The sequence below is a fragment of the Squalius cephalus genome (genome assembly GCF_949319135.1).
Source record: "Squalius cephalus genome assembly, chromosome: 11".
Lineage (NCBI taxonomy): Eukaryota > Metazoa > Chordata > Actinopteri > Cypriniformes > Leuciscidae > Squalius > Squalius cephalus.
Window position 1 is genome coordinate 216,180 of NC_137132.1, and position 26,918 is coordinate 243,097.

At 43.7% G+C, this 26,918-nt stretch overlaps 1 protein-coding gene across 1 annotated transcript; it reads right to left on the reverse strand.

Moving 5' to 3' along the window:
- Positions 1–5,456: 5,456 nt before the first annotated feature.
- gap43 (growth associated protein 43) lies at positions 5,457–21,011 on the reverse strand. The gene is made up of 4 exons (XM_079886185.1): positions 20,747–21,011; positions 11,434–11,968; positions 5,924–6,008; positions 5,457–5,739 (listed from the first exon to the last, which is right to left on the reverse strand). The coding sequence occupies exons 1-3, from the start codon at positions 20,774–20,776 to the stop codon at positions 5,941–5,943; spliced, it is 633 nt and encodes a 210-aa protein (XP_079742311.1). The 5' UTR covers positions 20,777–21,011; the 3' UTR covers positions 5,457–5,739; positions 5,924–5,940.
- Positions 21,012–26,918: the final 5,907 nt, after the last annotated feature.

Consider the following 26,918-nt stretch of genomic DNA (forward strand, 5'->3'; position numbering starts at 1 on the left):
ATCACTGTCTCTCTCTCGTCTAGCGTGCTGTTATGTGTGTGTGTGCGTGTCTGTGGGCGTGGTCACTGATCATCGGTGATCAGTAGCGCCAGCTGGATTCAATTGTTTGTCCCTTTATATGTTTAGTAACCGGTGTCAAGTCAAGTCAAGTCAACTTTATTTATATAGCGCTTTTCACAATACAGATTGTATCAAAGCAGCTTCACAGTATTAAATAAAATAGTACATCAGTGTTTGTTTCTAGTGTAAAACGTCCACGTTTGGTAATGCTGATCAATAGTATTGTTGATTGATTAATTAAATTAAATATCCCAAAATATCCCCAACTGAGCAAGCCAAAGGCAACAGTGGCAAGGAACCGAAAAACTCCATCAGGTGACCTAATGGAGAAAAAAAAAAAAAACCTTGGGAGAACCCAGGCTCAGTCGGGGGCCAGTTCTCCTCTGGCGTTTATGAACTAGAGACCGGATTTAACTGTAAGATTAAAAGTATTATATAAATGCCTGGCTGAAGAGATGCGTCTTTAATCTAGTTTTAAACTGGGAGAGCGAGTCTGAGCAACGAACAGTATCCGGAAGACTATTCCAGAGTTTTGGAGCTAAATGTGAAAATGCTCTCCCTCCTTTGGTGGATCTGGATATCCTAGGTATGACCAAAAGCCTCGAATTTAGTGATCTTAAAGAGCGCGATGGATTATAGGGCGATAGAAGGTCCGTTAAATAGACTGGAGCTAAGCCGTTTAGGGCTTTATAAGTCAGTAGCAATACCTTGTAATTAATACGGGACTTTATAGGTAACCAATGTAGTGATGATAAAATTGGTGTTATATGATCATATTTTCTTGATCTAGTAAGAACTCTAGCGGCAGCATTTTGGACTAACTGTAGCTTGTTTATTGAGGATGCAGGACAACCAGCTAATAAAGCATTACAGTAATCTAGTCTCGAGGTCATGAATGCATGAACTAACTTTTCTGCATCAGAAACTGATAGCATGTTACGTAGCTTAGCAATGTTTCTAAGGTGGAAAAAGGCTGTTCTTGTAACATATGAAATATGATTTTCAAAAGACAAGTTGCAGTCTAGTATAACACCCAGGTCTTTTACTGTAGAGGATAAAGTAACAGGACATCCTACTATGTTAAAGTTGTATTGTGAGAGGTTTTGTGGGCGTTTTTTTGAACCGATAAGTATTACCTGTCTTGTCTGGATTTAATAAAAGAAAATTGCGCGTCATCCAATCTTTTATATCTTTAACACACTCTGTCAATTTGGATAATTTAGCGTTTTCATCCGGCCGTGATGAAATATAGATTTGAGTGTCATCAGCATAACAATGGAAACTAATTGCATGTTTCCTTATAATATTTCCAAGTGGCAGCATATATATTGAGAATAATAGAGGGCCTAACACAGATCCCTGCGGCACTCCATAGTTTACTGGAGTTATGATCGATTTTTCTCCATTTAAATAGACAAAATGGTATCGGTCAGATAGATATGATCTGAACCAGCTTAATGCTTGTCCTTGAACACCAGTATAATTTTGTAGTCGATCTAAGAGTATTGTGTGATCTATAGTATCGAACGCAGCACTAAGATCAAGTAAAACTAGTATTGAGATACAGCCTTGGTCAGAAGCTAAAAGTAAATCATTTGTGATTTTAACGAGTGCAGTTTCAGTGCTATGGTGCGGCCTGAACCCAGACTGAAACTTTTCATAGATGTCATTTTCTTGTAAGAAAGAGCCAACAAGAGCGGTGTCTCATGTTGTCAGATCGTTGTGGTTTCCCGGTGTGTTTCCTGTGCCTGTTCCTGTGTTCTTTCGTGTGGATTGGATTCCCCGTGTCTTCGTCGTGTTCGTCTCTGGATTCCCTGCACTCTGCACTGAATCACCGAGCACCGTCATGAGGGATTAATCACTGGATCTGAGCACCGTCACGAGGGATCATCATTGGACTTGAGCACCAGCACCTGTTGTCCACCGAGGTCCCTGCGTCACTGTTCCACCCAGCGTTTGTGTCCGCCCGCCTGTCCTGCTGTGTTGGCGGCCATCTGTGTTTTGTGTTGACCAGTGTGCTGAATACTAATAAAGAGCGTTATTGCATTTACATCCTGTTCTGTCATCCGTTACAGTTCTGATCTCTGGCAACAGTTGCACATGCTTCTTATAACAAGTGCACACTACAGTAACATTGCCATTTATTTCATAGATATTTTATTTCTAATATCAGTATTAATTCTGTACATTTTATTTAATAGTATATGTTTACACAGAGATTATCATACTGAATATAATAAAATAACGGTCTGTCTTCATATTCACTGAAACCTGAAGGTTCTTCAGCAACATTTTAATTTCAAACGTTTTATTTCATTATTGTCTGCAATAATGAAATAAACTCCTTTAAAGGTGTAATCTGAGCATGTGACTGTACAAGACGTAAAGCACTTATTAATGATATGATTACAGACTAACCTAGATATGCTGTGTTTGACAGAAACCTGGCTAAAACTAGACAATTATATTACTTTAAATGATTAAAGTATGATGCAAGATTACTGTTATAAACATGAACCTCGTCTGAAAGGCAAAGTGTTGCTGTAATTTATAGTAATATCTTCAGAATTACTAAGTAGTACAGTTTTAAATATAATTATTTTGAAATGTTGGTGCTTAATGTAAAAATATATAGTGTAAACGATAAATCCCGTTTGAGATTTGTGCTGGCTACTGTATACAGGCCACCAGGGCACCATACAGACTTTATCAAAGAATTTGCGGACTTTCTATCAGAGTTAGTACTGACTGCAGATAAAATACTAATTGTTGGTGATTTTAATATACATGTAGATAACGAAAAAGATGCATTGGGATTGGCATTTAAAGACATTCTTAACTCTATTGGAGTTAGACAACACGTGTCAGGACCCGCTCATCGTCGTAATCATACTCTAGATCTAATATTATCACATGGAATAGATGTTGATGCCGTTGAAATTCTGCAGCAGAGCGATGATATCTCAGATCATTATCTAGTCTCGTGTAAACTTCATTTAGCCAAGGCTGCAAAGCCGACTCCATGTTACAAATATGTGAGACCTATCACTTCTGCCACTAAAGATTGCTTTATTAATAATCTTCCTAATCAGTTTCATCATCTCAGCATCCCGGATAGCTTAGAAGAACTTGATATTGCAACAGAAACTTTTAACTCTCTCTTTCCCAGCACTTCAGACACAGTTGCTCCGTTGCGCTTAAAGAAGTTTAAAGAAAATAGTCCAACGCCGTGGTACAACGAGCACACTCGGGCCCTTAAGAGAGCAGCCAGAAAAATGGAGCGCAACTGGAAGAAAACAAAACTAGAAGTATTTCGCATTTCATGGAAGGAGAGCTCGATTGCATACAGAGAGGCCTTAAAAGCTGCTAGATCTGCTTATTTTTCAACACTATTAGAAGAAAATAAACAAAACCCTAGCTATTTATTTGAAACAGTGGCTAAACTAAAAAGAAAGCTTCAAGCCCAGAAGTTTCCAAGCAGCACAGCAGTAATGACTTTATGAACTTCTTCACTTTTAAGATTGATATCTATGCAACCGCCTACTACAGTATCGCATCAGGCAGTGCATTGTAGTCTCCCTGAGGAAAAATTTGATTCATTCGTTGCTATAGAAGAGGAAGAATTTTGCAAACTCGTTAAATCATCTAAATCGACAACATGTATGTTAGACCCTATACCGACTAAGCTACTGAAAGAGATGCTTCCAGAGGTCATAGATCCTCTTCTTAATATCATTAATTCATCTTTGTCATTAGGATACGTCCCAAAAACTTTTAAGCTGGCTATGATTAAACTATGATGTAATAGTTTAAAAACGCAACTTGATCCTACAGAATTAGTCAATTACAGGCCGATCTCGAATCTGCCTTATCTGTCAAAGATACTAGAAAAGGCAGTATCCTCACAACTGTGTTCCTTTCTTGAAAGAAATGATATCTGCGAGGATTTCCAGTCAGGATTTAGACCGTACCATAGTACTGAGACTGCTCTCGTTAGAGTCACAAATGATTTGCTCTTATCATCCGATCGTGGTTTTATCTCGCTATTAGTGTTACTCGATCTTAGTGCTGCATTTGATACTATCGACCACAACATTCTTTTAAATACTCGAAAACTATGTTGGCATTAGTGGAAATGCACTAGCATGGTTTAAATCATACTTATCTGACCGTTATCAGTTTGTAGCAGTAAATGAAGAGATGTCTCATCGATCACAAGTTCAGTATGGCGTACCACAAGGCTCAGTACTAGGACCGCTGCTGTTCACTCTGTACATGCTACCATTAGGAGATATCATTTGGAGGCATGGAATTATTTTTCACTGTTATGCTGATGATACTCAGCTCTATATCTCTTCACGCGCTGACAAAACTTACCAATTCCCAAAATTAACGGAATGCATAGCTGATTAATAGCTGAAAAACTGGATGACTAGTAATTTCCTACTACTTAATTCTGAAAAAACAGAGATTCTAATTATTGGACAAAAAACTTCCTCACGTAATAACCTAGAATACTGTCTAACACTTGATGGCTGCTCTGTTAAGTCTTTGTCGTCGGTTAGGAACCTGGGTGTGCTCTTTGATACCAATATTTAATTCGAAAGTCACATGTCTATTATCTGTAAAACCACATTTTTCCATCTTAAAAATATATCTAAATTATGTCATATGCTCTCATTGACAAATGCGGAACAATTAGTTAATGCGTTACTGCGACGACAGTGCAGCCTTAAGTGTAAACTAGTCTCTCTCCTGTGAAGGCCTAAAAGTTCTGTATTATAAATTTTAAGGCCAGACAAGAAGTTTGTTGAGGGTTGGTTTGTAGGGAAGGACTACACGCCTGTATATATTCAAATGCGCATACCTATAGACTGAACTCGTAATACGCATGTGCACACCATCAGCATTCTCACAGGTTCGCGTTTTTAAAGTTTGCGTAGAGAGAACTTAAGAGTTTTCTGTTTAAACGGTGTTGTGTTAGCAGCCCCTAAGTTAATAAGTAATGATCGTTGCGACGGAAGTGAATCAATCAAAACTAACTTTATCTGGACAATAACTTTATTCTAGAGCTGCTGTAAAGCCTAAACAATCTCTGTTACTGTAATCTCCTATTATCACTGTAAAGCTGTTTTGGAACAATCTACATTGTTAAATGCGTTATATAAATGAAGATGACTTGACTTGACAAGACAGACAGGTTAATAATGTTTCAAAATGGGTTTTCCAGTTGAAACATTAGGATCATTTAGCTCTCGCAGATAAAGATTAATACTGATGATTTGGTCACACACCTGACAATAGATATGATCCTGATTAATAATCATCAACTGTAAATGAAATCGCATGTATTTCACAGACAAACTCAGGCTGAAAGAACAAGACAAGTCGTCGATGTAATTGGCACATTTCTTTATTTTGAAAACAGACATGAAACCATTTTCCACGATTTTACTCCTTATATTCAAACTCACTTGAACAAGAAAGGCTGGAGCTTTTTCTTTTTTGTTGGATTTTCTCAATTTTTAACATCAGTGCAGCAATAATCTCCAATTAAACGGTCATATAACACCACAGACATTAAAAGAAGCCACATGTATTAGTTGTGTGCGTGTGAGAAGGTTCTGGTCTCTGGAGGAAGGATTCTCATGCGATGCAGACGATGGACAGAAGAGATCACTGTAGGAGAAGAAGAAGAAGAAGAAGAAGAGCTCAAGGTTTGTGTCCTTCGCTGACCTCAGCATCGGAAAACTCCCTCCAAATGTCAGAAAATCTTTGCCACACCAGAAAAGAGGACAAACATAAAAGCAGACTGTCTTCATCATCAGGGTAAAGAGCAGTCTGTCAATCATTAATGATTTACATTTCTCTGGTCGTGTGTTAAACGTTCTCCTCTTTGCCGGCGTCTGAAACGGATTCCTCTGCTGGTTTAGAGTCTTCCACGGCCTCTGAAAAGATCACAACAAACACACTTACAAACCTCTGCTTGGATTAATGTGCATATGCTCAATGTTAATGCTCATGAATGAGACCGAAACGGAAACTATGGTCAGTGAAGAGCTTTCAGTCAAACCACAATGGATTAAAATTAATGTATGGCGGGTTTACTTTTATGTCAGTTTTGGGTAACATTTACCACAAGATCCCATTAGTTAATGCATTAACTAACATTAGGCAATATATATGCTACAGTACTTATTCATCTTTGCTAACATTAGTTTTAAAAGGAATACAACTGAAGTATTTTTCATAGTCAGTTCTTTTTAACAAATGCAGTTGTTTGTTGAAACCTTACTGTAAAGTGTTACCCAGTTCTCTTTCATCATCTCGTGTTCGAGATCCACCTATGGGAAGGGCATCCGCACCTGACCTCTGCAGAAGCATCCAATTGCACCAAGTCTGACCTGACAGACAGAAGCGCGTGTCCAATGCCAGGTAAGGGACCCGCCCCTTACCAAGTGTACCCACACCTGCACGCGCTTCTCTCCTCAGTTGTTATTCACTTCACGCGACCTCTTTGCTCCGCAGCTCAACTGTTTTCGCTGACTTCACCACAGTCAACAGGAGGAAATATCTATCTTCGATTAGCCTCCGCCAGGCTTGATTGTCAGACGGTTGCGTTTAGTTGTGATTTATTTCTGGTTGCAAGCCACCCACGCTCAGGCTTCCCGCCTGTTTCTTAGCTTTCACCTCTCCCATGAATCAAGTCAAGCTCTCCGGTCCTGCTAACCCGTCGGACTCGCAGTCCCATGCCCTGCCGCCTGCGGTTCACTCATTGCCGCGAGGGATACCCATTCCTTTTGCGTAGTATGCATGGGGTTAAAGCACGCAGGAAGAAGCGTTTTCACTTCCAGAGTACTGCAGCCCCTGCCTCGCTCTGCCTAGGAAGCTTCTTCGACGTAGACTCAAGGTTGCTTACACCCAAAGCACGGACGAACAGTACGACTCGGATTTTGGAGTGGGTGAAAGTGTTGCAGCTCCGGGGACTTCCCAGAGCATGCCTGCTCTAAGTTGGGCTAAGTCCAACGAGGGCTTACTCCAGGAAATCTTTCCCGGTATTTCCTCGCTCGACTATGAGCCGCTCGGCTCAGGCGAGGACGAGGACCCCGCTGTACTTGATGGCTCGGACGACGAGGAAACCATCCCGTCAGGCCCAAGCTCCCCCGGTTAGCGGCTCGGCTGCACTGCCGCACGCGGTCCTTCTCGAGGTGTGTGAGCGAGCGACCGCTCGTCTCGGCATTGAATGGAATACAACTGAAGTATTTTTCGTAGTCAGTTCTTTTTAACAAATGCAGTTGTTTGTTGAAAACTTACTGTAAAGTGTTACCCAGTTCTCTTTCATCATCTCGTGTTCGAGATGACTCAAATCCTCCAACAGCTCAGCCTGGTAGGCTGAGAGGAGGGAGGAAATATTTAGAGCCCGTACAGCGAGAGCCGAAGCCTTGTACGAGGCCTGAAAGACAGACCAAGATAGGGATGTGTATGACGGCAAACTCCTAGGCCCCCCACCCGGTCCTAGGAAGACATTCAGGCCTTGTACAAGGCTTCGGCTCTCGCTGTACGGGCTCTAAATGTTTCCTCCCTCCTCTCAGCCAACCAGGCTGAGCTATTGGAGGATATGAGTACACATTTGGAGAAAGACGTACCATCGCCAGTGCTTTGGAAGAAGATTGTTACCGCGAATGACCTGGCCACTCCACATCAGACCCCCTTCACGGCCCCCTCAGGCCCCGGCCACGGGACGGCCATATCGTAACACAGTCAGACCCAAGGCTCGCAGCAAGCCACCCAGCCAGCCACCCAGCCAGCAGCCCAACCATCCATCTAAGCCCTGGGGTAAGACGTCTTTCACAGCAGCTGCAGCGAAAAAGCCCACCAACTCTACCCTGTTGGACGTCAAGAGGAAGAGGCCTTCCTGATGTTCAGCTCCAGGCCTCCCACACTCAGGGAACCCCATTTCCAAGCAACACCTTTCTCATTGGCTTGTGGAAGCTATATCTTTGGCATATGAATCTAAGGGAGTGCAGCCTCCAGAGGGCATCAGAGCACACTCCACTAGAGGTATGGCTGCCTCTTGGGCTCTGTTTAAGGAGTCTCTTTGCAGGACATATGTGCCACTGCAAGCTGGGCTTCTCCCCATACGTTTGTCAGATACTACCGGCTCGATGTCACCAGAACTCCGGTAGCTCATTCTGTCCTGGGTGTGGGCTCTTTGTAGCTTTGTGCTCTTAGGCCTGCTACCCCTCTTTAAGCCTGGGCTGCCTAGCCCAGCATTTTTAAAGTTACTAAGCATGTTTCTAACCTGCACCTGGCACCATATAATTCACCATTATAAGTGTGGTCGGGTTTATTCACAATTGCATGTTACCACGTTATTCTTTGTTGCTTTGCATCTTCCTCACTTTGTGTGGTGGGCTTCTTTGTGACGTGTCAGGCACCACCTTTCCAGGTGACCGTCCTCTGGCTTTCAGGGCCTCATTGTAGTGTATTGGGCAATCAGGGAGCCACCATAGGTGGATCTCGAACACGAGATGATGAAAGAGAACAATAGGTTACTGTTCGTAACCCCCGAGTGGAGAGATGCACCAAGCTTGCCCTGCTTGCTGCACGAGAAGCGAATATGCTGACTGAGGAGAGAAGCGCGTGCAGGTGTTTTATACACTTGGTAAGGGGCGGGTCCCTTACCTGGCATTGGACACGTGCTTCTGTCTGTCAGGCCAGACTTGGTGCAATTGGATGCTTCTGCAAAGGTCAGGTGCGGATATGCCCTTTCCATAGGTGGATCTCTCCACTCAATGTTTCAGAGAACCAGGGTTACGAACAATAACCTATTGTTTTTCTATGCATATGTATGTTGCAATTCAACAACAGCCTTTATATTCATGATTAGGGTTGCGAATCGAAAATCGATTCCAATTCTGGAATCAGACACTTGTTATAAAATTAAAATTTAGATTCCTCTTATCGATTCCTCTGTTAGCATTTCAATATGACTTTAAATCCTTGAAGCGCAAGAGACTCGCATATATTGGATCCATGCAGCTCTTAAAGTGACAGCAGCCTAAAATTTCTGCTGCCATCTCTATAATAACACTAATCAAACAACAGAAGACAGAGAAAATTAACTCGTTCTTCACTGAATAACTTTTGTAACTATATTTGTAACGTATATTTTATTTATAAAGTCCACAGTTTTCTGTTACAGTTTCTGTACCTGAACACCTGAAAATCTTAAAACTGTTTATTTCAACCATATCTTTGTTCAGTTGTATCTATTTGTTGCGATTGCTAATTTTTTATTTGTTCTTTTTTAATTACTGAGTGTTTTCTTGTCTTTAATAATGCTTGAAGTTTATATTAGTTAGGTTAGTTGTTTTACAATGGTATTTTTAAATCACACGCAAACGTTATTTGTGTAAGTGTTCTTTAGCCTGTTGATTTCTGTTCATAATATTCAGCCACACTAAAATTTTTGCAATAAGACTAAATGTGAATGATATCTAGGTTTATTTTACCTTATTGGAATCAAAATTGTGAATCGATAAGAATCGGAATCGATAAGCAGAATCGAAATCGGAATCGTTCAAATTCAAACGATACCTAACCCTATTAATGTCTAATGTTGTCTTTGGTCTGAATAGATGAATCATGAATGGAGCATGTGGTTAAACCGCTGAAACTAACCAACTAAACTGTGACTGTGACTCTGGTTGATAGTCTAGTAGAGTCTCACTGATATCTGAGAAAATAAAGTCACTTGTTTCTAGTTGACGGTTTGAGTAGTTGTATTTTACTCTACACTCAAACTAATGACTTGGATGATTTTCAGACTCTGGGCTCTATTTTAACAATCTAAGCTCATGGTCTAAAGCGTACGGCGCAAGTGCACTTATGGCGCCCGAATCCACGTTTGCTTGTTTACCGATGGGACAAATGGTCGGTGCTCCTGGCACTGGTCTAAAAGGGTCATCCCTATTCTCTTAACGAGTAATGGGTGTGTTTTGTCTCTATTCCCTTAATGAGTAATGGGTGTGTTTTGTCTCTATTCTCTTAATGAGTAATGGGTGTGTTTTGTCTCTATTCCCTTAATGAGTAATGGGTGTGTTTTGTCTCTATTCCCTTAATGAGTAATGGGTGTGTTTTGTCTCTATTCTCTTAATGGTAAATGGACTGCATTTATATAGCCCTTTCACAGACCTATGGCCACCAAAACGCTTTACATATAGCCTCACATTCACCCATTCACTCACTCATTCATACACCGACGGCGGTGTCAGCCATGCAAGGCGCCATCCAGCTCGTGGGGAGCAGCTGGGGTTAGGTGTCTTGCTCATGGACACCTGGACACTTGGTCAGGTGGAACCGGGGACTGAACCACCAACCTTCCAGTTTGTAGACAACCTACATGAACCACTGAGTCACTGCCGCTCCTAATGAGTAATGGGTGTGTTTTAGGCGTAACGTGCAATAAACCAATCAGAGTCTCATCTCCCAATCCATTTAAAAGCCAGTTGCGGTCGCGGCATGGCGGATTCGCTATTTACATGGAGGAATTTACATGTGGAAAGACTGAACGCTTCTCTAGCAAGGAAACGGATCTGCTCGTGTGTGTGTGTGTGTGTGTGTGGTTAAAGCGCAGACCATCTACGGGACAAGCCGGATTCATCATATCTTTATGTACACAGTAATCATGTTTTACATTGTAATCCTTTTCTTTTTAATATTTGGCTAGTTTGTGTACTGCTGCACATCCCTGTGTGTGTAATAAGCAGAGTGTGTATAATAAGCAGAGTGTAAGCGTATAGGCTCATATTACTTACGCACCATCTAAATAACAAAAAACTACTGCACCATTGACTTTAGAGCAGATTTCAGTTAGTCAATGGCTCAGTCTATTTCAGTTCCTCAAAATAGCAACCCTCCAACAATGATCCTGAACACACACCTGGTTTTCAGACCAGCACAGATGGGCGCAAATGCATTTGCTATTTAAACAACGTGGAGCAGGACAATGAAATTTCGAATACTTGAGGTCAGGAATCGGATACTTGTTAGAAAATTTAAATTTCGATTCCTCTTATCGATTCCTTTGTAAGCATTTCAATATGACTTTAAATCATTCAAGCGCGAGAGACTGTATCAGTATATTGGATCCGTGCAACTCTTAAAGTGACAGCAGCCTAATATTCCTGCTGCCATCTCTATAATAACACTAATCAAACAACAGAAGACAGAGAAAATTCACTTGTTTTTGACTGAATAACTTTAACTATATTTGTAATGTATAATTTAATTGATAAAGTGCAGTATCATTTTACATTTGATTAAATCGAGTGCATGATAGGACCCTGAGTGTTTGTGTTTCTGACGCACCCTTTTTGTCTATTTGGTCTGTTTCCTGGCTCTCGGCGGCTTCAGGCACATCGGCTTGTTTGGCTTCCTCCTGCTTCTCCTCCTTCTGTGCGTTGGCATCATCGGTGCTCACCGTGCTCTCAGCCTCTTTAGGCTCGACCGCTTCCTTCAGCTGCTCCTCCTTTTTAGTGGTCGTGTCTGAGGGGGTGGGGTCAGCTGCTGAAGTGGGTGGTTCTTCAGCAGAGGTGGGTGGGGCTTCTGCGGCAGCAGGCGAGTTAGGCTGCTCGGCTTCCTTGCTCTCCTCGGCTGTTTCCGTGGAAACCTCAGCCGGTTTCTCCTCAGATGGAGAGACTCGCTCCTTCTTCTCCTCTGTGGTTTCGGTAGACTCGTCCGGAGCGGCGTCGTTGTCCTCGTCTTTCTCTCCGTCTTTCATTTTTTTCCGGGTGATGTGTCCGCGGAAGCTGGCCTGGATCTTGGTGGCGGCCTTGTGGGCGTTTTCCTCCGGTTTGGTTCCATCCTGCTTGATCTCCTGATCGGCCTCTTCATTCTTCTCAACCTGAGACCAGAAACACAAACACCATCAGTAACTCATCCGAGCCGCTGCATGTACCCGTAAAACATTCAAGCAAACTCAAGTGACAAACTGTCTTTGTCACACATATGATTGAAAGATCTGGGAAAGGTTTCATCATTGGAAAGGGTTCATATTTGGCTGCAGGTTTGTGACACTGTGACAGAAATCTATCAGTCTGTAATAGGAGAATGCATCAGTGTGCGTGTAACCCAGTGGCTGTTTAGTACATTTTCTTTACAATAAACTTAAACTTCTATAACTTTTTTTACACTTTAATTATTTGCTTTCACTTCTGTAATAACCTTGAGTGTCTTCTTTAAAAAGAGACCAACCAAATCATTCATGAATTATTATTTTTTCAACTATTTAAGTGCATTTTTACATATATGCTCAAAAAGGGGGGGACAGTTAACAGGTTAAACCAGAGGTCTTACTGTTCAGCTAGTTCAACTAAGAAGATTATTTTAAAACTGTTTCTCTACCATGATACTAGCGAAGCTGAAATAGAGAAAAAGATCAGTTACGATGTAACCTTGGTTCTCTGAGTGAAGAGACTATCACTCCACTCCGTTACATATTCAATATGTACGGGAATTTGACTCTCCAGGTCTAGTGGCGTGGATACTCTAATTTTCAACAACACTTATTAGTGCTTTATAAAATACTCATAGTGCGTGAATTCACTGCTATCCTTTGATCGGAACATGTCCCAGAGCAGCCTCAGGGTGGAAAGATAGTCTCTTTACTCAGAGAACATTCGGTTACATTGTAACCGAATGTTCTCTATCGTATTGAGACTATCTCTCCACTCTGTTACAAATTCTATTGTACGGGAAGATTCGGAAGATGAACAGATTAACTATATACAATATTTACAATCTAAAGCCAGGCACCAGATGGTACCAACAGCTCAGCTCAATGGAGGAAAGAGGCCTTACCTATTATGATCCTGCTCAGTACCAGGATAACAGCGCAGCTAGACCTGAAGTCCAGCTTATATGACATGTTCATTTCTAGTTGCACCCAGCACCAGCTCCCCAAAAGAGGAACTGGCTCAAACATTCAGTCTATAGTAAAGGTGGATGGAGATGTCCATGTGGGTGCGTGGCAAATCTCCTTCAGAGAGCCCATGAGGTTTCACCCCTCGAGTTGAGCGTGCCCTCAGTCCTAGCATTGGTGGTCCATTCGCCATCTGGATTGTCTCTACAACTCAATGCCAATACCTCACCTTAGATAGTTGCTTGCCACAACAAGCATACAAACAGCAAATCGTTTTCTGAATGGCGCTTCAGATAGACTAACATTGTTCTTACTGGGCAAATTGGTGACTGTCTTTGTTCCATCTCCTCATTTTCTTGTGGAATGAAAAGGTATGAAGTTCAACTCATTGATTTAGGTGTAGATCAGACAGCACTTTTGGCAGAAAAGCTGGGTTTGGGTGCACTATAACCCCTGAACCCTCTGGCATAAACCTACAGCAGCGTTAATGGACTGAGAGAGCATGAAGGTCCCCCATCCTTTTTTTAGCAGAGGTTATTACCAGGAGGAAGGCTGACTTTAGAGACCACAATTTCAGGTCTGCCGATTCAAGGGCTCAAATGGGGGTTTCTGAAGTGCCATCAGGACTCGGTCGAAGTCCCACTGTGGTATGATATGTCTTGTATTTTGTGCTGTGCACCTTAGAGCACCAATGAGGAATTGAGAAATCAGGCTACAACAGTGCTCTGATAGTTTGTAAATCCCCACTCGAGCCCCTAAGGGTGGCTTGAAGTCTTGAAGTGCGAGACGGACTACCTTCAACTCTATTGATGTGCTGACCTGCCCAGTTACTGTTCCAGCATATGTAAGAGGGAAAGTGGCACCACCTGCACTGTGACTGCCATCAGACCTATTAAGCGGAGACATAATCACCAGCTGACTTTCACCTCTACTCAAAAGTGAGAGAGGCAAGCTTTTATTGCCTGCTGTCTCTCTAAAGCTAAAGTCACAATTGCTTTTCTGGAGTCTTAAATCAGAATCAAAAACAGTGATTTGAGATGGCTTGGCTCTTCTTTATATTAAGACCCAAGCATTGGAGATGGTTCACAAGCATAAACACATGTTGCCTGCATCATTTTTCTGTCTGCGCACATACAAACCAGTCATCTAGATAATTCAAGACCATGATACCTAGGCGACGAAGGGGTGCCAGGACCGCGTCTGGGCCAAGGCAATGCCGAAGGGGAGGACTCTAAATTTGTAGGTCCTGTCTTAAAACTGAAACCTCAGAAACTGCCAATGACCTTCCCAGATAGGGATCTGGAAGTAGGCATCCTTGAGATTGAGAGTGGCAAACCAATCGCCATCGTATCCTTGGAACTGTCAGCATTTCAGGGGCCGAAGATATTTGTTTAGACCCCTGAGGTCCAAGATTGGGTGTAGGTCCCCATCTCGTTTGAGTATGGAGAAATAATAAGGAATAAAATGGCTTGTTGGTTGCCTATTTCCACCTCCCTGATGGCCCTTTGTTGTGGGTCTACAACTGTAGGTCACAAAGGAACCCTTGTCAGGGGAGGTACACCAGAAAACTGCAACCCCTAAGTCATAGTTGAAAGAGCCCAAGCTCCGACCCTTGCCAATAGGGAGCTTGGGCAACCCGATACCAGAACACCCAGGAAGCAACCTGTGAATGTTTACACTACAATGTGCATCCAACGTGTCTGGCCACTTCGCGGCACACCAGAGACACAGAGTAATGCATGAAAGAAGTTCGCTCGGATCTTACTGCTGCTCCTAGGTTTATGCAATCGCGTGCAAAACGCCTTACACAGAACTTCTATCAATGCAACTGAAAAAAGAAACCTTTACACAGCAATCCTGAGAGGCTGCCCACAGACCGACACCTGACCTTAAAGGAGAACTCCGGTAAATTTTAACATTGAGCTCATTTTTTTTTCTGTACATTTGGAGTGCTGTCAATACAGAGAACAACGACAAAAATCGGTGTTGCCTACACCGAGTTATTCTATTTTTAAAATTTGCACCCTGTTGACTTCAATGGGGCAAGTACTAAACCTGCTTTTAGCCTCTTAACATCCTTGATGTGTCATTACAAGTGCACAGAAAATGTGAGTGATTCCTTCTGAGTGAACACGAGTGAGTCTGACTGCAGTAGATGTGAAAGATGTGTATAAAAATGATGTTATTTAAGCCAGCGCAAATACCTGTTTACATCCTGTTTTTCGGTTGAAGTCCAAAGTAGTCGATTGCCGAGTTCACGCGCGTGATCATAGGTATTAAACCTATGCGTGTGAACTCTGCAATCGACTACTTTGGACTTCAACCGAAAAACAGGATGTAAACACAGGTATTTGCGCTGGCTTAAATAACATCATTTTTATACACATCTTTCACATCTACTGCAGTCAGACTCACTCGTGTTCACTCAGAAGGAATCATTCACATTTTCTGTGCACTTGTAATGACACATCAAGGATGTTAAGAGGCTAAAAGCAGGTTTAGTACTTGCCCCATTGAAGTCAACAGGGTGCAAATTTTAAAAATAGAATAACTCTGTGTAGGCAACACCGATTTTTGTTGTTGTTCTCTGTATTGACAGCACTCCAAATGTACAAAAAAATGAGCTCAATGTTAAAATTGACCGGAGTTCTCCTTTAAAGTAAGTGGATTACGAGCTGAATAAAGTATTGAGCTTCCACGTCCTGCAACAAAGTGGAGATCAAAGAAGCAATGAATTCACACCACTATAGGTGTTTTATAGGGCACTAAGCCGGATTGTCCTGAAGAGTGCCCACGTTACCAGACCTGGAGGGTCAAATTCCCTTACGTATAGGATGTGTGTCGGAGTGGAGATGTAGTCTCAATACAATAGAGAGCTGACCATTCAAGCCAAGTTGGTGAAGCTACAAACAAAATGGACCGACTGACTGACTGGACACATGGATCGCTCTCTAAAGCCCCGTTCACTCCAAGAACTATAACGATAACTATATTAGCATCCACACCAACACACAATATCGTTCTGTTTATTAAATGCTGTGGTGTGGACATTTTTACATTTCTGAATGATTTTTTAAAACTACTGTATCTTGTTATAGTTATTGTCATTGGTGTGAACGAGCCTTTACAGTGAGCGGCCAAAGGAAAATACCTTCCCATCATGCATCTGTATGTACTATTATAACTGCGTTTCCACCGCAGGAACTTGGGACTTTGGGCTGGTACTCAGTGTGTTTCCACCGCAGGAATCAGGGTCTAAATGACGTTCCGGGTAAATATTTCCCCCTCGGAAAGTCCCTGCTCGCGAGGTAGTATTTTTTCAAAGTTCAGGAACTTTCAGGGGTGGGACTTGGGCACTGAACATGCTGATTGGTCGAGTTCATGCCGCATTTTAATTGGTTGAATTGGTTGCGGTGCGTGCAGTAACAGTTGTTTGCTATTCAGATCAACAATGGAGTTTAAAAAATATGACCGACGGACCGACGACGAGGTTCAGGCTTTACTGAGCTTAAATCCAGAGGATGAAATCCAGCTGTAAAGTCGCGGGCAGTCCTATGTCACCGGACTATTTGCCTTAATCTTCACGGTACTTTAGACGCGGTGGAAACGCAGACAGCAACAGGTCTGGGGGGAAAAGTTCCTGGGACAAATTGTTCCTTGTAATTTCGGTGGAAACGGGCTAATGATGATTTAATCGGATGTCCAGTTGAAGAATCTGGATGATCAGTGATTTCTAACTAGAACTTGGAAGGACGTTCAGCTGCTGAAATCCCACAATTACAAGCATGCCGAGCAATTTTCCTGGGATTGGTGACATGAAGGATCAGTGAGTTTCAACTTCAGTCTCAAGGAAAAGACTTTGAGTCCCTTATGTTTAAAAAACTTTTCATTGAAGTGAGTAATTATCTGATTAACTGATAATTATCCAGACGGATCTGAAGAATCGTGGACTCCTGCAAAAAAAGCCCATGTTTCCCTTTGGGATTCATCCCGACATGATTAACGCCATCAGAGCTGGAGTTCAGTCTCTTCAGGATCACACACTCATTTCACATCAGTTTTCTGCTCACAACCAATATCACATATAATTAGCTTGTTCATATTAATAATCAATATCTGCATAACATGGCAAAGCTAAGAGCAAAGCAAATGTGAAGATGTGAAAGAGACTGACGTCAGACCAAGAAGAAAAGAAAGGGAGAAAGGTGAACGCTGAATATGAATGGTCAATATTTACCTCGTGCATCAGGGTCCAGGGAGGCATTTGTCCACAGAGGGCCTTTTAATTTAATATTCAAATGTGTCTAATGAAAAAAAGCAAGCATAAAATGAAAGAAAATGTGTGACAGATATAATGCATGACAAAAACACTCATAGAACAAACTCATAAGTAGCTTAAAGCAGATGAAAATAGTGTAAAATCATAAATGCAAACTGAATGCATGCCAAATAAATGACAGTTAGATGAAGGCTATCTGATCCCAAAACACTTTTTCATTTATATATGCAATCGTACTAATGCACTGCAGAGAAGTGTGTCAGTTCTGCATGTGTGTGTGTGTGGATTTATTGCTCCGTGTGGACTGGGTGTGTGTGTGGACTGGGTGTGTGTGTGTGTGTGTGTGGACTGGGTGTGTGTGTGTGTGTGTGTGTGTGTGTGTGTGTGTGTGTGTGTGTGTGTGTGTGTGTGTGTGTGTGTGTGTGTGGGTGTGTGTGTGTGTGTGTGGGTGTGTGTGTGTGTGTGTGTGTGTGGACTGGGTGTGTGTGTGTGTGTGTGTGTGTGAGCGGTGGTTTATGCAGCATCTCTTCTCATAACCTGTAGATGCAGACTGTGTTACACTGAATATTAATCAATACGCATCTCTGGCTGTCAGTCAGCGTCATATTCGATCCGCACAGATCTTTATTATTAATACAAACTATACTCTCAATGATACTAAAATAACACACACTGTGATGGTCAACAGGTGTTCTCACACACAGCGCTCGGGTCTGGACCTGTTGCTCAGGTGTGTGTGTGTGTGTGTGTGTGATGTCACTCAGAGTGAGTCATTCTCGAGTCATATTCGCACCCCACATCATGACATCATCAGCTGATCTCTGAAGTGAAGCTCGTTAACGGCTGAATAACTGTTAGAATGAAACGAACAATAGACTGAAGGTTTTCCACAAAAAAAGCAATTAAAAATGAACTTGATCTTCAGGAGTGTCTGGTGTGATCTGGTTTAACGAGAGAATGTATTTTATCATGTGATAGATGCACAAATATGTCACACATGACGAACGGTTGTAGCCAGTTACATGTGAACACACACTATCCGAACTCCAGAGCTTCTGTAGAATAGGAAAAATGACAACGCCCACTAGTGGGAGGAGCCAGCTAAAAGGTTATAAAGCTCTGTTTCCATGGTAACATGATGCCCGATTTAAAAATGAGTGTTTTATGCCTAATTTATGATGACTGCTGAAGTATGATGTGGGGAAGGCAGTCAGTCAGCGTGTGTGTGTCCTGAAGTCGGCGTGTGTGTGTCCTGAAGTCAGCGTGTGTGTGTCCTGAAGTCGGCGGAGTGAAGAGTTGCTCATTTTACAGGAAAAAAAGGGCGTGTCCAGTCAGGAGATTGACAGCATCATCTGGAGCGAGGCCTGATCGTAACTCATCCTCACACACACACACACACACACACACACATCTATGAGTCATGGGTCACTTCATTTGATGGTTGGGAACGCAACCGGGTTTTGGTTGTTGGGTTCAAAGGTCACGCTAAAACAAAAGCCAATAAAATGACCAGTAGTGAAAACAGGATCAATAATCCGACAGAAGCGAGTGTGTTTCAGATCAACCGGTGTCTCGTGCGGAGACGGTTTCTGAATCTGAGGCTCACACACACACACACACACACACACACACACACACACACACACACACACACACACACACCTGTGGAGGACAGGAGCGAGCATCCTCTGAGTATGGGGAAATACTTCAGCATGTTAGATACAATAATGCAGGATAATCTGAACAGTCTTGCAGCATTAGTGAAGGAGCCACACCTTAAACCCACCAGCCCCCCCCCCACGACACACACACACACACACACACACACCCCACGAGACACACACACACACACACACACACACACTCTCACTCACACACTCACACTCACACACTCACTCAATCAATCACACACACACACACACACACACACCCCACGAGACACACACACACACACACACACTCACACAGACCCACTCACACACACACTCACACCCCACGACACACACACACACACACACACACACACACACTCACACTCAATCAATCACAGACACACACACACACACACCCCACGACAGACACACACACACACACACACACACGCACGCACACACGCACACACACACACACACACACCCCACGACACACACACACACACACACCCCACGACACACACACTCAATCAATCACAGACACACACACACACACACACACCCCACGACACACACACTCACACCCCACGAGACACACACACACACACACACACACACACACACACACACACACACACTCACTCACTCACTCACTCAATCAATCAATCACACACACACACACACACTCACACCCCACGACACACACACACTCACACCCCACGACACACACACACTCACACCCCACGACACACACACGCACACACACACACACACACACACACACACACACACACACACACACACACACACTCACACTCAAACCCCACGACACACACACACACAGACACACACACAGACACACACACACACACACGAGACGCGCGCGCAGACACACACACTTTCTCTTTCACTCTCTCTCTCTCTCACACACACACACACACAGAAGAGACACGCCTTAAAGTCTTCAGGTCGCGATTATAATTCACCTGCACTGACTCATGAATATTCACGCCCCATTATAACGCGCTGACGTCAGATCTGCACCTGATTCACAATATTCAAATAAAGACTCGAGCAGAAGCGTGGGCGCGCGCGCGTGTTTCTGCAGGAGTGAGACAAGAAGACCACACCCTTCATCTTCCTCATGTCTACAGCTCCATCTCTCTCTCTCTCACACACACACACACACACAGTCTCGCATCGCGTCGCGTTCAGTGGAGTGTAAGAACAAAAGAGAGGCGAATGATTCACCTGCGGTAAAGATGAGTGAAGATGTTGAACAGACCCGAACACACACGACAGGATTCCTCAAAAGCGGCGCGAGGCGCGGCTCACACACACACACACACACACACACACACACACACACACACTCTCTCTCTCTCTCTCTCTCTCTTCTAAAGCCTTTAGAACATTAAACCTTATAACTATTGCTTCATAAAACGCTCACATTCCCGCTTGAGAGCTTAATTACATCCAACTTTCATCTCCAGAGAAATCATTATAATTCCCTCGAGACACTAATATCTGTTGAGACACACACACACCACACCCTGAAACTCATCACTCTCACACACACACACACACACACACACACACACACACACACTCCAGCTTCACTACTACACTCTTATAATGCAGCATGATGATACACCTGTCTGACAGGTACAGTCCTGATTAAACACTGATCTCACGCGCTTTACAGAGAGAGAGAGTGTGTGTGTGTGTGTGTGTGTGTGTGTGTGTGTTCATCCTCATCATCATCATCATCATCATCCTCATCCTCACACAGGTTACTGTAGCAAAAGTGTGAATAATCCAGATATTTACCGGCTTAGTTCTTCTGATACAGCACAGCATAGTTGTATCCTTTCAGCGTCTCGCTCTGTCTCTTCCTCTTCTCTTCTCTTCTCTCTCTCTCTCTCTCTCTCTCTCTCTCTCTCTGTCGTTCACACACACCGGCTGTATCAACAGCTGATGATTCTGATGCTTAAACTCATCACAGTTGAGCCTCAGTCACACTGTCTGTCTGTCTCCACTGCCAACAATGAGAGTAAATCCCACCCTATAAACCCCCTCCCTCTCTCTCTATCTCACTCTCTCACACACACACACACACACACACAGGCGCGCGCGCGCCGATGAACCCGTTGCGCCCACCCCTCCCGCGGACACGCGCGCACGGCCCCGCCCTGATCACACTCTATACGAATGCATAAATCTGTCCGCTGAGGTTCCAGTGCGCTTATATGAGCACCTCTGTGTGTGTGTGTGTGTGTGTGTGTGTGTGTGTGTGTGTGTGTGTGTCCCCAATAGATCTGTAACACAGGAACAGGCCACATTAAAGGTGACACATATTATGCCCCTTTTCACGAGATGTTAGCCACAGTTTTAAATGTGACATATTATACCCCTTCTCACAAGATATAATATAAATCTGTGGTGTCTCCAGAATGTGTGTGTGAAAATTCAGCTCAAAATACCAGATCATTTATTATAGCTTGTCAAATTTTCCCCTTTTTGGGTGTGAGCAAAAACACGCTGTTTTTGTGTGTGTCCCTTTAAATGCAAATGAGCTTTAGCTCCGCCTCCGTCAAGAAGAGGGCGGAGTCTTTACTCCAGCTTCAGAAACTCCGGCAATAACAGAACAGGCCAATCTCCCTCATCCAGAATCCCAGTATAACCAGTAGCGAGTGCAGCCTTACGGAGAGACTCAGGAAGAGCTTCTGAATGTTAGTGGAGACATTTCTGTAGTTGTTGTGGAGTTACACTGATCATCTCATCATCATGTTTAACTTCTCCACAAGTGTCCACAGTTCCTGAGGTCTTTATAAGACAGCGGTGACATGTTCTGGTCAATAGTGTTCAGTGCTCGTCTGTGCTCAACCACAGAACAGCTTCAGGCTCTGCTGGATCTTCATCAGTGCGTTAGAACTGGTCTCTGTTGGCGCGTGTGGAACCAAATGTCGGCTGGTGTGTGTAAACGTGCAGATTAAGGGCCGGGAATATTATAATAAGATCCTCTTCATATGTCAGAAGGAGAGCGAAATCTGATCGGCTTATTTTTTAAATGCTTGCAGAGAAAGGCTCACCAGAACACAGTTACTGGGTTTCACTTTTCACGTTTTCTGTGTCGATAGAAGCAGCGGGACCCGATTACAGCACTTACACACGGAGAAAGATTTTCATGATATGTCCCCTTTAAGGCTGCTGTTCCCATGGTAACGGCTGTGAATGATGCCCATGTGTTCTCGCCCCAGGGTGTGTGTGTGTGTGTGTGTGTGTGTGTGTGTTCGGGATCCCAGAGGCCGGTTCCTGAGGGACCCTCTCTGACCCAATAGCTGGACATCTCCATCAGAACCGCACGACTCTTCCGTGTCTGTGAAGGTCAGAACACACACATCTGCTCTCAAACACACACCTTTCCTTCACATGTTCACTGCTCGTATATGTACATCACTGAAAGAAGTACGAAGAATCTGTAACACACTAACTAAACATGATTCTTCATTGTCACCACACTACAGCGATGTTATTATTTTTCCAATTTGAACAAAGTAAATACATAAAATGTTACTAACCCTTCCTGGTAGACGATATTGCAATGTTTATTATAAATGATTTATTATTGTGTATATTAAATTCATGTTCCTGGTAATCTTGAATCAGAATAAGTTCCTCTTCTGTTCTCTGATGACGAGGGCGGGGCTATAACCTGTCACTCACATGAGATCAGCCAATAGCAAACCACAACCATCCAATCAATTCCCCACAGACACAATCAAGCCCCGCCCACATGTGTTCTTGTTCCAGAAGCGCTTCACTGGGATATACGGCACAATAGAGGAGATTAGAGCAACTTTAAACAGTATTTTCTTACAAAAACAACATTCACAACATTTATTTCTACAACCCTTTACAGATTGTTTCACAGCAGCTTCACAGTAATAAACAGGATAATAATTGTAAAACTCATCAATTATAGAAGAGAGAAACTCTCATTGAAAGAAATCAATCGGGAACATTCCCGGAGAGATAGACGAGCTGATTTACAGTCATGTAAGATCTCAGTGTAACTGGAATACCTTTATCCGCACACAATCCTGCTGTAATTCCACGTCTAAATCTCTAGAGCTGACGTCAGAGGTCAGAGGTCATCCTGAACTAAAGGTCATCTTGACTACTGGCTGTTCATGGCATGATGAAAAAATACGGGGGAAATGGGTCCAAACCTGTATGACTGACTGACTTTCTTGTGTGAAATCAAATATCAATGAAACTCAATGGGGTCCAATGTTGTTCGTTTCCCAGGATAGATTCTTTTGTGTCCAGCGGATGATAGAAGTTCATACAGGTTTGAAGGACATCAGTAAATGATCATGTTTGAGTGAATTATGACGGATCTCAGCAATCCTCTGGAAAGCTGCTTCGAAACAACTTAACAGATGACCAGGTGTTAACCTGAGGGACTCAAGACTGCGAGAAACCAATTAAAGAGAAGCTGTTAAAGTCAAGCTTTATGATGACACAATGCACATTAATATCAAATTAAGTAATAAACACAGGCCAAGTGCAGAACCCTTCCTCCATACTGACAGATCTTACAGCATTTAGCCGTAACAGTGATGCGTTTCAGGCGTAACAGTGTTTCTGTGAGGTTTGTGACTTTAGTGCATTTGCATTTTGCTGATTCGGATCTTGTGTTTGTGTGTGTGTGTGTGTGTGTGTGTGTGTGTGTACGATACCTTCAGTCTGCATCAAACGCCCTACAACGACTGCACCTCCACCCCCGATCAGGCTGGCAACTGTTGCCACGGCAACCACACGGAAACGGCATCCTCTGACTCCAGCTGATGGTGAAACTCCATCCATCTCTCCCTCCTAATGTGTGTGTGTGTGTGTGTGTTCACAGGACCCCACGGACACGGCTGAATCCCATGCATCTCCGCTGATGCGCCGTCTCCATGGCAACAGGCCAGAGCGACATCCAGAGCGGATGACTTACACACACACACACACACACACACACACTCGTGCTGGATGCATTAGAGAGGTGCGACTCACTCTGGGCTGTAAGATATCACTCAAAGCATTAACAAAACTCCTCAAAATGCTTTTACATCCACAAATTCATATTGCACTGATATTGTTTAGGAAAATGCATTGAGATGCATCATAACCAATAACACTGACCACATTCATAGAAAGAGATCAGCCAATGACTATAAAACCATAAGCAGAATTCATTTGATCATTGTCATAAATATACAAATAAAATAATGTAAGACTATAAGGTCCATTTTAAGACGGATTCAAAAGATCTAAAGATTTTCTAAATTAAGTCGCTTTCCCAAATAAAGGTTCCAAAAGGTTTTGATGCCATTGAAGAAGCGTTTGGTTCCCGCACACGTCCTGAAGAGTGAAGCCGGAGCGTTTCGAGCGCCCCCTGGTGGCTGTCTGAGGTATAGGTCATAAGCTCCGCCCTCTCCATGTAATCCAATGGGACACTGTAACGAGGTTAAATGTTGTGGAAAGGAAGAGGCGGGGACCGGCGAACATTCAACAGACTTTAATATGCCCCTCACGGACGACTGCTGTCACATAATAAAACATAAAACCACAACATAAATCCAGGCCTGGCCTCTCTCGATCTCCACTGTCGTCGCTCCTCCATTATGCTTCCGCTTCTCCGGGAGAGATCCGAGAACGGTGCGTCTCACAGGTGTCGGTCATCATTAATGAGGCCTAGCGCCGCTCTCAGCCACGTCCTGCTCGCCACAGACGCAACCCAAACTAAAAAATCCAATTACACTTCAAATCATTTTTTTCCAAATATGGTGTCTGTGATTTTGGGTAGTTATCATGCAGACGTATGTTCAAGTGTTTATTTTTAGGATACGTTTACACGACAACGATGTACTAAAAACTGACCTTTTTCGTCACCGTTTTCACAAATTCACGTTTTTCTCATTTACACAGACAAGACCAGTATCGGTTTCAAAAACTTGCACTTTAGGGTTTTTGTTTGGTGGAGGGGGATTATGGTGTGTGTGGGGGGGGGGAGGGTGATGGTGTGGGGTTGTTTGGGGGAGGGGGGGTGATGGTGTGGGGTTGTTTGGTGGGGGAGGGGGGTGATGGTGTGGGGTTGTTTGGGGGAGGGGGGGTGATGGTGTGGGGATGTTTGGGGGAGGGGGGGTGATGGTGTGGGGTTGTTTTTGGGGAGGGGGTGATGGTGTGGGGTTGTTTTTGGGGAGGGGGTGATGGTGTGGGGTTGTTTGGGGGAGGGGGGTGATGTTTTGGGGAGGGGAGGTGATGGTGTGGGGTTGTTTTTGGGGAGGGGGTGATGGTGTGGGGTTGTTTGGGGGAGGGGGGTGATGTTTTGGGGAGGGGGGGTGATGGTGTGGGGTTGTTTGGGGGAGGGGGTGATGTTTTGGGGAGGGGGGGGTGTTGGTGTGGGGATGTTTGGGGGAGGGGGGGTGATGGTGATGGTGTGGGGTTGTTTGGGGGAGGGGGGGTGATGGTGTGGGGTTGTTTGGGGGAGGGGGGGTGATGGTGTGGGGTTGTTTGGGGGGGGGGGGGTGATGGTGTGGGGATGTTTGGGGGAGGGGGGGTGATGGTGTGGGGTTGTTTGGGGGAGGGGGGGTGATGGTGTGGGGTTGTTTGGGGGAGGGGGGGTGATGGTGTGGGGTTGTTTGGGGGAGGGGGGGTGATGGTGTGGGGATGTTTGGGGGAGGGGGGGTGATGGTGTGGGGATGTTTGGGGGAGGGGGGTGATGGTGTGGGGTTGTTTGGGGGAGGGGGTGATGGTGTGTGGTTGTTTGGGGAGGGGGGGTGATGGTGTGGGGTTGTTTGGGGGGGGGTGATGGTGTGGGGTTGTTTGGGGGAGGGGGGGTGATGGTGTGGGGTTGTTTGGGGGAGGGGGGTGATGTGTGGGGTTGTTTGGGGGAGGGGGGTGATGGTGTGGGGTTGTTTGGGGGGGTGATGGTGTGGGGTTGTTTGGGGGAGGGGGGGTGATGGTGTGGGGTTGTTTGGGGGGGTGTGATGGTGTGGGGTTGTTTGGGGGAGGGGGGGGTGATGGTGTGGGGTTGTTTGTGTCGTTGTCAATGGCCTTGCCATTATTTTTAACAAACGTTTTAAATGTCGCTTACTGACGTTTATGAACTATCAGAGCTTCGAAGCCCAAGTGATGATGTTGGATTATAAGAATCCGATGCTTTGTGTAAATGTTTATCGTGCACGTAAATATCACAAAGACTTCATTGAAGAATTCTCGGATTTTTGTCTCACATTGTATTACTATCCGATTCAATCTTAATTGTTGGTGATTTTAATGTACATGTTTGTTGCCCAGGAAAACCAATGGTAGCTGAATTCCTAGGAATGTTGGACTCTTCTAACTTGGTTCAGTCTGTTAAGAGCAGCACACGAGCTTGGCCACTCTCTCGATCTCGCGCTGTCTTTAGGAATTTCGATTTGTGATCTTAAAGTGTAAGTTGCAGGTTAACCACCACAGCCAATTAATGTGTAAATTAAAGTGCTCTATATGTATATATTTAATTATTTCTGTCTTAAAATGAGTTAAAATAACGATGATATGATTTTTTTTATCAAATAAAACATACAACCAACTTTTCTGAAGTTATGTAAGGCGAATATAGCTGCTAGCGTACGGTAACTCTACTAGTGAGTTCCTCTTATGACGTCACGCCCCATCTAGTGGAAGGGAGTGGGAGCGGTTAAAACCACTGTTAAAAGTGCCAACTTTTCATATTATATCAGCATTTTGGTATAAAAAACAATGGTGGGCGGTTCTTATCTTTATGTTTAATAAACACATTGCATTATCTTCGTGAAAAATTTAACCTGCAACTTACACTTTAATATTATGCCACATAGTTTCTCTGATCATTGTCCAGTAGTATTTAACGTGAATCTCCCAAGTGTTTATCAGTCTGCTCCTATGTCGTGGTTTATTCCCGTATACTCACCCCAGAATTTTTAAA